Raw genomic sequence first — 12,535 nt, forward strand, 5'->3', positions numbered from 1 at the left:
GTTCACGGGTCTGTAGTTTTCTACTACAAAGATCACTGAGGACTAGGACAGAAGGACCACTGAGCTAGCACTAAAGGACTAGGGGACACATGAGGGATGTAGCAAAATGTTAGCCAGGGTGACGTTTTCCACTTCATGCAAAACGTCAACCCTAATGACGTTTTTCGTTCATGCTTGCATGTACAAAAAATGTCAATATAAATGATGTTTTTCGTTGTTTCGTGCAAAATGTACAAAAAATGTCAATCTAACAGTTGGATTTACAAAATTCACAATTAATATAAAGTTATTATGCGATGTAATACTTAGTAAAAGTTACACTGCTATAATTATAACTCCCCTATATTAGTTTGAAAGTTCATATCACTTTATACGTGTATATCAAATTTTGTTAAAATTGAGCAACAACTTGAATGTAATCAAAGTGTTCATATTTTATCGTATTTTAAAATGAATATATTACGTCAATTTTTTTTTTATAAAAATGAAGTATCAAATCATCTTGGATTAATATAAAATTTTGTATATATGATCTAAGAGATATGAACTTTCAATCTAACGGTTGGATTTATAAAATTCACATTTAATATAAAATTATTGAGCGGTGTAATACTTAGTAAAAATTATACCAGTATAATTATAAACTCATTTTATATATATATATATATATATATGGTATCATCATTAAATGCCAGAGTCAACAAACCGTTCAGGCCTACGAGGAACTTATGAATCATAATTAATTTCAAATTTAATATAAAAAAAAATTATTTAGATAAGTTTTTCTTAAAGTACTTTTATTTTAGATAATAAATAATTTGATTTATAAGAATGAAGTTAATAATTTTTTTTCTTATTTTATTTTCCTCTTATTGTTTTGTGACTCAATCAGAGAAAAGAAAAAAAAATTCATAAGTTAAAATCACTTTATGTTTAAGTTCATTTGTAAAAGTAATTATATTAAAATTTCTAAAAGTTATTTTTAACTTATGTATAGAAATTAATTTTAGTATATGAAAAAGTTTAATTTATTTTTGTTTTTTATTTTCTTTATATAGAAGTATTTATAGAAAAATTTATCAAAACAAATCTTGTGAAACTCCTTTTACTCCAAAATGTTTATTATGAATTTATTATGAAAATATGTCTCATTAAAAAGAATAAAATAAAATAAAGTTCGTTACATTATAAAAGGTTTTACATGTCTTGTCAATTATATAAAAACTCTTTAATTTTTAACAAGAAAATAAAATGAAAATAAATCAGAGGCACAAACAAACATTCACAACTCCTCAAAGAAAACAGAACATAAAGAAATAAATTCTAAGCAAAACGTGATTTTCAAAAAGGCAAGGGTGAAGACTAATGTTGAGGCTTAGGCCTTATGAGTGAATTAGTTATAATAGGATGCAATGTCAAGGTTCATAACTTAAGATTTGTTATTCTGTTTACTTGGTTTATTTCATCTTTTTTTAGGAACAATGTTAACCCTTGGATTCATGTATTGTTTTTGGGCAGCCTTTTATGGTCTAGTCATCATCATTTTGGAGACATTTATGTTTTGATTTTGTTGCATTTAAAATAGATGTGCATCCTTTATTTTTAGAGGCGTTTAATGAACTATTTTTTTTTTTTTAATTTCAAATATAGTTTTATTCATGCGAGATTCTTTTGTTTCATTAGTATTTATGAATATTAGTATGTGGGGTAGAGGGTGTCACAACATACAAGGAACTCATATTGTATAATTAATCCTAAATCAATAATCCCTAATTACAACATGAATAATACAAGGGGAGAGATCAACTTACTTAAAGAATAAGTCCTAGCAATCTTTTTTCACTTAACTCATGTTCTACATTATATTTTAACGATTTAATCGTTACATTAGAAGTTCTTAATTTACAAATCAAGTTTACAAATTTTTGCAAAGTAAGAAAATCATATGATACTTCGTTATAAGATTCAAATTAACATATATAATGATTTTATGAATACTCGTCAATTTAAATTAGTGAATCAAAGTATCAAATAGTTTTTAATTTTTTAAAAATTTGTAGAGTTAATTTATATATTAAAAAATTTTAATTTAATAGTTTGATCATTAAAATTTATTATAGGACATAAGTCATTAAATGGAGTAAGTATGTCAAGACTTGCTCTTGAAGTAAGTGAATTTCTCCATGATACAAAGGATTTTAGGATTATCTAGATATGCAAATGAAATTGATCCATTAACTCTGGTGAGTGAAGAAATAAACTAATCATATTCCACGGTTCCAAATTTTTTGTGATGTCTCAATGGGTCAACCACACTACAAAGTGAAAAGAAATAAAGATTTTTCCTTTAATTAAACTTATACAGGCTCACTTACCATTATAGTAAGCCCACACATCAGGCCTTACACTACATGTGTATTAATTGCTGTTTTATAATGTAATAATATTAAGCCTAATAAATATTATATATATGATCACATTATTGGGTGTAACAATATTCTATAATATTTGATTTCAAATTAATCTAAGTATTTAGAATTGACTATGTTTTTTTTTGTTTGGTGAATTCGAGGACTCAAAAATAGTTACACAAGACTCAAAAACAGTTACATAGGACTCAAAAAATTCTAAACACTTAGCAAAAGAATCAGCTAGTAAGTTACCCTCTCTAAGGATGTGAGAACATGAAAAAAGTAATAGCTTAGAGCTCAGCTCCCTTATCTTTTAAATAAGGTCAAAGTATGGATGGGACTTTGAGCAACCTTGGTTCACAAGTGTAACCGCTGTAGTGGAATCAGATTCTACTAATACCTTCTGCCCCAAGTTCCTACCAACCAGCATCATCAGGGGGAGCTGGATGGCAAGAAATAGATTCCCATAAATCATGAGGTTCCAAACCCTCCCTGCGCATTTACATAGTCCCTTACTGACTTAAATAATTCGACTAGAGGTATATAAGTTAAAGGCTGCTGAATAAGGGGAGAACTATTAGGTAGCCAACTATCGTACCAAAACTTCAACATCCTGCCATTACCAACTCCCAAGCACATCACATACACCTTGCTACAAGTTTCACATATTAGGTCTTCTACCAACCTTTGGAATAGTCTCATTTGAACACTTATATTTAGCTTTAGCGACCCTCACCCAGAGTTTGTGAGGCTCAGTTATCAAACTCTAGCAATTTTAATTTTCATCACGAACCAAGTATTAACATCACGCATTTGTCTCAATCCAAGCCCACCATTCTCCTTTGGGTAACATAAAGTTTGCCAACCAATGGCATGGTGCCTCCTCTAATCCACACCATCACCCCACAAAAAACCACGACAAATGCGGTCAATCTCATCACATAACAAACGCAGGAGATGCACTGTTTGCATGGTATAATATGAGAGAGCAGCAAGCACTGACTTCGTCAATGTAAACCTCCCTGCGAATGAAAGGTTTTTGGCCTTCCATCCACTTAGCCGTTGATGAAGTTTGTCAATGATACCTTGGTAAGAAGCCCTATTAACCCGAGAATGATGAGTAGGAATTCCTAGATACTTACCCAAATCCTCAGTTTGTTGAAAACTAAGCCTTGAGCTAATGGAAGACTTAATAGAGAAATCCATATTTTTTGAAAAGAAAACACGAGACTTCTCTAGGCTTAGACGTTGACCAGAACTTACACAAAAGGCATTCAGACAAGATTGGATCACTTCCGCCTTATCCAAAGAAGCTTCAAAGAACAAAACAAGATCATCACAAATGCTAGATGAGAGATAGCAGGACCATCCTTCGAGAGCTTAATAGGTTTCCAGCTTTTATCAATTATTTTCACATTAGTCAATTGAAATAGACGTTCCATACAAAGGACAAATAAGTAAGGTGATATGGGTCACATTGCCTAAGGCCACAAGAAGGTTTAAACTCCTCTAGAGAATCCCCATTCCAAAGCATTCGGAGACTCAAAGTTGAAATACAAGCCCATACCAAATCTATGAAACTCTGAGGCAGGTCAATATCACTAAGGGTGTCTTTCACAAAGCTCCATTTCAACCTATCATATGCCTTCTCAAGATCAATCTTGATAGCCATCCAACCTTTCCTTCCAATCCTAAGACGCATTGAGTGTATGACCTCCTGAAAAATGATAATATTATCCTTGTTCCTGTGAGGCATAAAACTACATTGATTAGGGTGGGCTAGCTTCTCCATAACTTCTCTAAGCCTGTGAGATAAAAGTTTGGTAAGTATCTTATAAGACACATTACAAAGCCCTATAGTTCTTATGTGCTTCAGATGCGTAACATGCTCCACCTTTGAGATCAAAGAAATTAACGTAGAGTTAATATCAGCAACCAATGATGGGGACTCCGACAAGAATATCAAATTAATAAAAAAAATCTTCCACTTTGACAACATAAGTCAGATTAAATTGTACCTCAAATTAATTTACAATATATGGTCACACCAAAAATGTCAAATTGAGAAAATACTTCAAACAATTAGTCCAAAATGAGATCACAAGTTCCTAAGTAATATAGGAAATCATACTCTGACAAGAATATTGACATTAGATATACCAAACAATAACATCGCAATGTGGATTATGGAAAAGTATACAAAATTATGACCAATTACACAATTTCAAAACAAAATGACCAAAATGCTCAAAATTTAATGCAATGAAATTGGATTCAAAATGTCTCTAAACAATTTGCCATAGTAAAAAAAATAATATATTTGTATAGAAAATAACCTCGTCTAGAAACAACATCAATAATAATAGCAGCATTAATTTATTCATAAAAGTCGTAAAAATTGCAACGATTATCTCTTTCAAACCTACTATATAAAAAGCTCTAGAGCTCAAGTGAAGATAGAACATTGATGTATATACACAAAAGTGTAAAAATAGAAAAATACACATCTCTTAGAAAATATTTTTCAAGAGATTTTTTGTACTAAAATAATTTGTTGTAATCACGTTTAAAAAAGACGACAACTGCAACCTTGTAATACCTTTATAACCTTTGTTATAAGGTAGAGCCTGAAAATGCTTTAATGTAAAAGAATACTTGAGTTTAAGTTTAGAGAGACTTGACTATAAAAGAATACTTGGGTTTGAGCATAGAAAGACTTGATTGTAAAAGAATATTTAGAATTGAGCTTGGAAAGGCTTAACTGTAAAAGAATACTTGAGTTGAAGCCTGGAGAGGTTTGTTTGTAAAAGAATACTTGGGTTTGAGCTTGGAGAAGTTTGTCTATAAAAGAATACTTTAGTAGTGGCTTGAAGAGGCCAATCAAAAAATACTTGCTTGAACCAAAAGTGACTTGATAAAAGAATACTTGTAATTGAAAGTTAGTGGAACTCAATCTAGTTGGACTGAGAACTAGAAGTAGTCTCAATAGTTGAGATGAACTAGTATAAACATATTGTGTTTATTGATTACTCTTATTGACCATTCGTCTGTTGTAGATAATACTTCATATGCTTGAAAATATGCGAGTTTTTTATATACATTATTTAACCTCCTCTTCTAGTGTCTATTTTTTCTCCACACACACGCACACGCACATATATGTTATGTTGTTGTGTTGTTAAGTTGTTGAAATGATATGTTGTTATCTTTTTGAGTTGTTGTAAGGTTGGTAATTCTTATGAATGATTATGTGTGTTGTTCCTGTGTTGTTAAAGTTAAGCATGACTATAGTTATTACATTGAATGTTGCAAAGTTGTTTATATAGATAGCTAACGACTTCTATATTATATATTATTTTTTTCATACAAGTTTATCTTTACTTTTCAATGTTGTTGAACTATGATGAACATATTATCATGGGAGTAGGACAAGATTAAGCCAAAAGATGAGCAGAAAGTTGGACCATGCTAGTGATCACAAATTTTGGTAGAAGTTGTTTTGATACAGCTAGTTGTTTACATCTAACATGAAACAGTTACCAAAGTATCTCATTGATGAGGTAGTATTTCAAATGACTTAATTAGTTTTTTATTGTACAAATTATTTTAAATATATATATATAAAAAATGTTTTATGACTTTTCTCAAGACGAGGGTCGCCTCCCATGGTGAGGGGTCTTTTGATGCCAGATTTACACCAGCAAGACCAAGAGGGAACTCATTGTAAGACATAGTCTTAATAGTAAACACCATAAAACCCAACATCTCCAACCAAAAACTCTAAACATGACACTTAAGTTAGACAGTAAAATCCACTTTTTTTTTCGTGGGCACCAAATAAATTTTTTGAAAGACATCTTGTTAGCTGTGTGAGATCTTAGGTAGGGGGCATTTGATTGGTGGATTTGTTGGTGTTTACGAGAAGTAGTGGATGGTGATTATTGCATCGTGATGGCAGTGCCTTGTTGAATATTTTTCTTATCAGGATAAAAGTAAAAAATATTAAAATATAGATAATGTTTCTTAGGCATTGAAACATTGAAATATTGAAATTGTAATATATATATATATATACGAGGAGGAATTCTTTTATTCCAAGAGTAAGTTTATTTAGACTTATTTTATTTAATAACTCAAATTTTATATTAAATTTTAATGATTTAACTGTTGAATTTAAAGTTTTTAATGCATAGATCAAATTTATAAATTTTTAAAAAATTTAAAAATTATTTAATATTTCATTTCATAAATTTAAAATTAATGTAAAAATGTTTTAAAAATTTATTTCTAAAAGAGTTTTGACCGACTTTTGATGCTTACAGACATCCAAAGAAGTGAAACCGTGGGTGGTGTATTTAGGGGGAAAAAGAAGTGTAAAAAAGAAACCTTTATAAATAATCTATGAAATTTTGTGAGTCTAAGTTCAAGTAAAAATACTGTAATAATCAAATCTATCCATATTTAAATAATATATGTATTATATTTCTTACCTAGAAAATAAAAGTTCTTTAAATAATATTAAAATATTAAATATGAGTACAAGTATTTTTTTTTTTAACATTGTGGATGGTATTTGTAATATAATATTTTAGATAAGTTAAGGAATAAGATCAATCATCCCTTTGAATATGATGTCACAATTACAAATATCACTTTACTGTACTCTTATTGAGACTAACTTGATAGAAAGAAATTATACCTTTTTATAAAAATAAATAAATAAATAAATCTTACATAAACCTTTTTCCTAATGAAATAACTCATGCTCATGTTGCATAATTTTTCAATTGGGCTTAGCCCAAGATTGGCCGACCAATGACCATTTATATAAACAAACGTTAATTACAAAGAATATCTAGAGAATCAATAATAAAAATGAAATGATGCTTTTAAATATATAATTTTTTGATAAATTTTTAATGTGTAGAATTGAAGAGGAAAAGGTCAATGTTCATCCCTTGTATTTCGGTCATTCACAACTCGTTTGATTTTTTGATAAAAATAAACAAAAGATTTGTTTTGATTCCATGGCTTGCAATACAGCTCCACTCAGTTGTGCGTAATTTTCGCTTCTTTTATGATCTTATTTCTAAGCCCTTCTTTTATTTTTTATTTTTCTCTTCTAATCCTTTTTTAAAAATAAAAAAAAAATTCCCCTTCATCTGCTTTCTCATACATTTTCTCCTTCCAAAGCAATTTTTCTTTGCTTTGTGCCCACAAGTTCACTCTTCCATGAACTTTCTTCTTTCAAGGTACGTTATCTATTTTTTTTTCCTTTTGATTTTGTAAATTTCCACTTCCTTTTTCTTCTTTCATATTTTTTAAAGTTTAATTTGTATCAAACTCCGGAATCATTTTCTCCCAAACCTTCGAAAGAAGTGGAAGCACTTATCATTGTGTCGCATGTCTCTTGGTTGATTTTCTCTTTCCATTAATCTTTGCATAACAAAGGAACATCATTTTTTGGTTTTTAAAAAGGATTTATAGGTGATGATCATAATTATTTGATTGTGCTTCTTTCTTTTGTCGGTCTTTAAGTTTTCTTTAGGCATATTACCTTTTCTCCTTACAACTCATTCAAATATATGGGGATATAGGCTTGTATTTTAAACATAAAGTTGAATGAATTTATCTTAATTTCCTTTTCATTTTTGGGTACATATATATTCGTGACAGTTTCATACAAGAACTAAAAGGGACGTGGGTCTTACATATGAAAATAAATTAAAATGAAACTAAAATAATGCAATAAGGTACCTATTTCTCCAATGCACTGTTGAACGTATCTTGAATTATTGTGTGATAGGATTTGCCTCTTGAAAAACGAGTTACACAGTAAATAAACTATAAATGATATGCAAGTAAATTGCATTTCAGTCCTTAAAATGGTGTTACTTTAATTTTAAATTAACGTAAATACCATATTACCTTATTTAGTTTTTTGAGTTATTAAAAGGACAAAGTTTAGATCCCATACCATTAGTATTATCAGCATTATTTTTCAATTATAATTGAAATTTCATCTAAATAATATGTGAAGTTACCATTAAGTACATATTATTGAAGTGAAATTTTAATTCTAATCAAAAAATTACATGATATTGTATTATAAGTTTTGTCTTTAGCAAAATTAGGAATTAAAGTGATGAATACTTGCAATTTTGAGGAGTAGAAAGATAGATTAGTTAGCCAACAACATATTAGCTTACATATTGCTTTTGACAGTGTGCAGGTTCTTTCAACAATTTCTTAGTTGAGAGACACCATAATATATATGGCAACAAAAGCAAAAGGAAGTAATTTTGTTGGGAAGGAGAAAAAGGGCCCATCTTCAAATTCTCACATTACAACCACTAAAAGGATCATCAAACCATCCACAACTACTAACTCTACTAACAAGCCTAACTCAACCTCATCAAAGAAAAATATCCCCAACTATCTCAAGCCCACACTAACCTCACAACTTGATTCCCCCTCTTCAAAACAAATTAAGAGTGACTCTCCCAACAATAAGCCTTCTCTTAACAAGAGAAGATCTTTGGACAAACCACTTTCCTCTTCAACCTTGACAAAACAAATACAACCCTCAAACTCAACATTACATGATGCCCTTGTGTCTACTGGTTCAAGAGAGAGATCTACACCACGTAGATCTTCGATTGGTCTAGTTACTAGAAACACAAACCCTTCCAAACCCATTTCAGATACAACCTCAAAGATTCCTAGTATTAGAAAAACTAGGCCACTAGTCATAAAGAGCACCAAGAAAATTTCCCTTACTACTACTACTACTTTAAGCGCTAAGAAAAAATCTAATACGGATCATGTTTCTGTTAACTCAACAAACAAATCTGCTAAAGAAATTAAAAAAACATTAAATGTTGAAACTGAGCAAGTTAAGGAAGTTGCAACTCAAGAAGTTGAAGTCATAAAGGTGGAGAATAAAGAACGCAAAGTACATCAGGCTGAACATGTGACTGATATTTCACCTAATGTTGACTCTGAACATGATATTGAACATGTTCTTGGGGTTGATAACTCTGATCCATTCCAAAACCAAGTTGATGATGAGAGAATCATTTCTATAGTGTCAGAAGCAGAGGAAATAGAAAATGGGCCATTAGAAGAGAAAGCAAAAGACTATGAACATGAATTAGAGGATGATAAAATAAACCAAGATGAAGGAAGAAACATCAGTGAAAGTGATCACCAACATAAGCATTTTACAACTAAAGAAGGATTTGTTGTTAAAGATGAAGATGAGGTAATCATAATAGAAGATCACAAAAGTGAGAAAAACAATGAAAAAGAGGCAATGGAGGAAGAAAAGGAAGCATTTGAAGGAGTAGAAGAGGCCAAGGTTAAAGCAACACCATCAAAACAACAATTAGGAGAAAGGAAACAAAAGAATAAAGAGTCTCTATCTAATGATATGATTGAAGAAACTAGAGGCAAGCTTTTGGAGACAAGAAAGAACAAGGTGATGGCACTGGCTGGAGCATTTCAAACTGTCATCGATTATCAAACCACATCAAGATGAAACATGTTACATGCATTTCACATGAAAAACACACTTTATGCATCTAAAGGGAAGAACAATAGAAGAAGAAAAAGAAACCATAATAAGAACAATATAGGTAAAGAAGTTATTCTTATGTGTACACAAGTTTCTCTTACAAAAATTGAGAAGGTGTTGCCTTCAAATTTGGATGATTTGTTTACTAGATTTCAATGAACTGACATATATAATTGACAAAGCCAGAGTATTTTTTGCTCTCTTAAGCTAAGTAAAAAAATAATATCCTCATAAATATTTCTCAATTCTCAAATCTAAAGGTATAAATATATTAACACTTAAGCACAATTGCGCAAAAAATAACTAAAGATACAGTACATATATAAGAGACTATGAGTTATCATTAAAGACCATTATGCAACAAAAAAAAAAAAAGATTAATTATAGTTGCAAAGAAATTTGTAACGAATAGGTGAAGATTCATAATTTGATTTCAAGATTGTATTGAAGTAACATAGCTCATGATTTAAAATATAGAAAGAAAATAAAATAAATTACAAATAAAGAGAAAAAATTAAAAACAACTCATATTTATTATTTTATATTAAAACTTATAGAAGTTCACATAAGAAAGTAAAAAAAAAAATTAAAAATCAATAATATATCACATTTTCCTTTCTACATCTAATATTACGTATTTATTTTTCTAAAATTACTGATAGTTTTTTGTTGACCGGTGAAAAAAATAATTTTTAATTAATTGTCGATAATTATTTTACTGTCTCTAATAAATTTTTAATGATTTAATTGCATAATTTTTTATATCATATAAACTAAATAAATTTTTTATTTGGTATCTTCCGACATTGAAACCTTGGACAATCGTCCCCCACCCATAATTGAAACCATTATAACATGTATGTTATTTTGGTCAATTTCATATCTCTCTTCCTTTTATTCTTCGTCTTAAGAATATTGTGTATATTTGTACAATTTTTTCCTCTATTTTTCCTAGCCTTTGTTAAAATTTATACTCTGAAAACAGAGGCTAATAAAGTTTCCACATTTCTTCGAAATGATTTTTCCTATTTTTCTATTAATAAATGGATAAAACTTACATGTAATAATATAAGTATTGTTAGTGTTGTTTTTTAATTAAAATTAAAATTTTAATTCAATAATTTTACCTATAATACTACGTGTAAGTTTTATCCTTAAAAATATTAGTAAAATATTATATTCATCCTATTGTATTTGATGTTTATAGCTTATTTTTTGATCAAAAGATGATAAGATATGAGAATAAAATAAAATAGCATGAAATAAGATAATTGTGACATCTTTCCACTAAAAAGATATATTTTGTGTTATATTAAAATACATAACTAATAATTAAGATATAATATTTTCGCACACACAAAATATATATATATATATATATATATATATATATAATTTTAATCTCTAAAATTTAAAATTAATTTTTTAATCATATAATTTGTAAAATCCATATTTCATTCTCTATTCAGACGTTGTGAATTTACCACATAAGACACTTATTAATGTCTATTTTAGGTGAAAACCTAACATCAAATTCAAAAGAATGCTTCACAACTTATTTAATACTAGTAGAGAAAAGAAGTACCTCGTGTTTCTTAATTCTTAAAATTAAAAATAAAAAAAATAACAAAATAACAAAATAAATGATTACGAATAATTATTCAGAGAGAATATAAAAAATTATTTTTCTTTCTTTTTTAATATTTGAGAAGTATAACAATCTATTAAAAAAGTGAAAACTAAAAATTGGTACATACAATCCCTTTATAATAAGTAGGTATACAAATAGACTCTTCTATTAATGTTGCTTGAACTGATCATAAGAAATTAAAACAAACTTTTTTTTAAATTACAACTACAGATTAATTATAAATTTGAAGAATTTAAATTTTTTTGGTAGAGAAAAAAAATTCAAAGAATATTTTTTTCTACCAAAAAATTTGAAGAATTAAACAGATTTCCCTCATTCGTGGAATAAAAAGCAATCAAGCCAAAATAAAATCATATGCCTCTAATCAAAAGTACATTAAAGCTTTTTTTTCGTCCAAACCAAACCTATTTACTGAAAAGGAAAAATAAATAAAAGCCTAAAACTAATTAAAATAGTAACTGAACGAAATTATTAATTTATTAAAAACAACTTTAGAACGTCAAGCAATTTTTGGACCCAGTCTGTTCCAATTATATATATTTATACAGCTCAATTTCTTCATAGGAACCTTAAAATAGTGTGTTTGGATGAAGAATTTATATAGGGTAATTCATTTATTTGAAGAATTTCAAATTCCTTGAGGTGAAATGCTTTGTTTGGATGAGGAATTTACAAAGAATTTGAAATTCAAGCATTTGTGAAATTCCTTAATAATGTGTTTGGATGAAAAATTTTACAAATTCAAGGAATTTTAAATTCTTGGTATTTGAATTACTTTGATTTCAATTTCTATCATTCTTAAAATTCCTCATATTTTAAAATGGGAGAATTTGAAATTCCTCATATTTATTTTTCTTATTTCACTTATATATTTTATCTTATCTATTCATTCTTTTA

The 12,535-nt window shown here is 28.7% G+C and overlaps 1 protein-coding gene across 1 annotated transcript; it reads left to right on the forward strand.

Annotated features, from left to right (window-relative positions):
• Positions 1 to 7,519: 7,519 nt before the first annotated feature.
• LOC109815022 (uncharacterized) lies at positions 7,520 to 10,187 on the forward strand. Its single transcript, XM_020379604.3, has 2 exons — positions 7,520 to 7,663; positions 8,637 to 10,187. The coding sequence occupies exon 2, from the start codon at positions 8,686 to 8,688 to the stop codon at positions 9,949 to 9,951; it is 1,266 nt and encodes a 421-aa protein (XP_020235193.1). The 5' UTR covers positions 7,520 to 7,663; positions 8,637 to 8,685; the 3' UTR covers positions 9,952 to 10,187.
• Positions 10,188 to 12,535: the final 2,348 nt, after the last annotated feature.

Source organism: Cajanus cajan, chromosome 9 (genome assembly GCF_000230855.2).
Source record: "Cajanus cajan strain Asha chromosome 9, NIPB_CcT2T_4, whole genome shotgun sequence".
Taxonomy (NCBI): Eukaryota; Viridiplantae; Streptophyta; class Magnoliopsida; order Fabales; family Fabaceae; genus Cajanus; species Cajanus cajan.

What these genes read in the sequence shown, in the direction of transcription:
- LOC109815022 (XM_020379604.3), top strand. Translation starts at nt 8,686, where the DNA reads ATGGCAACAAAAGCAAAAGGAAGTAATTTTGTTGGGAAGGAGAAAAAG.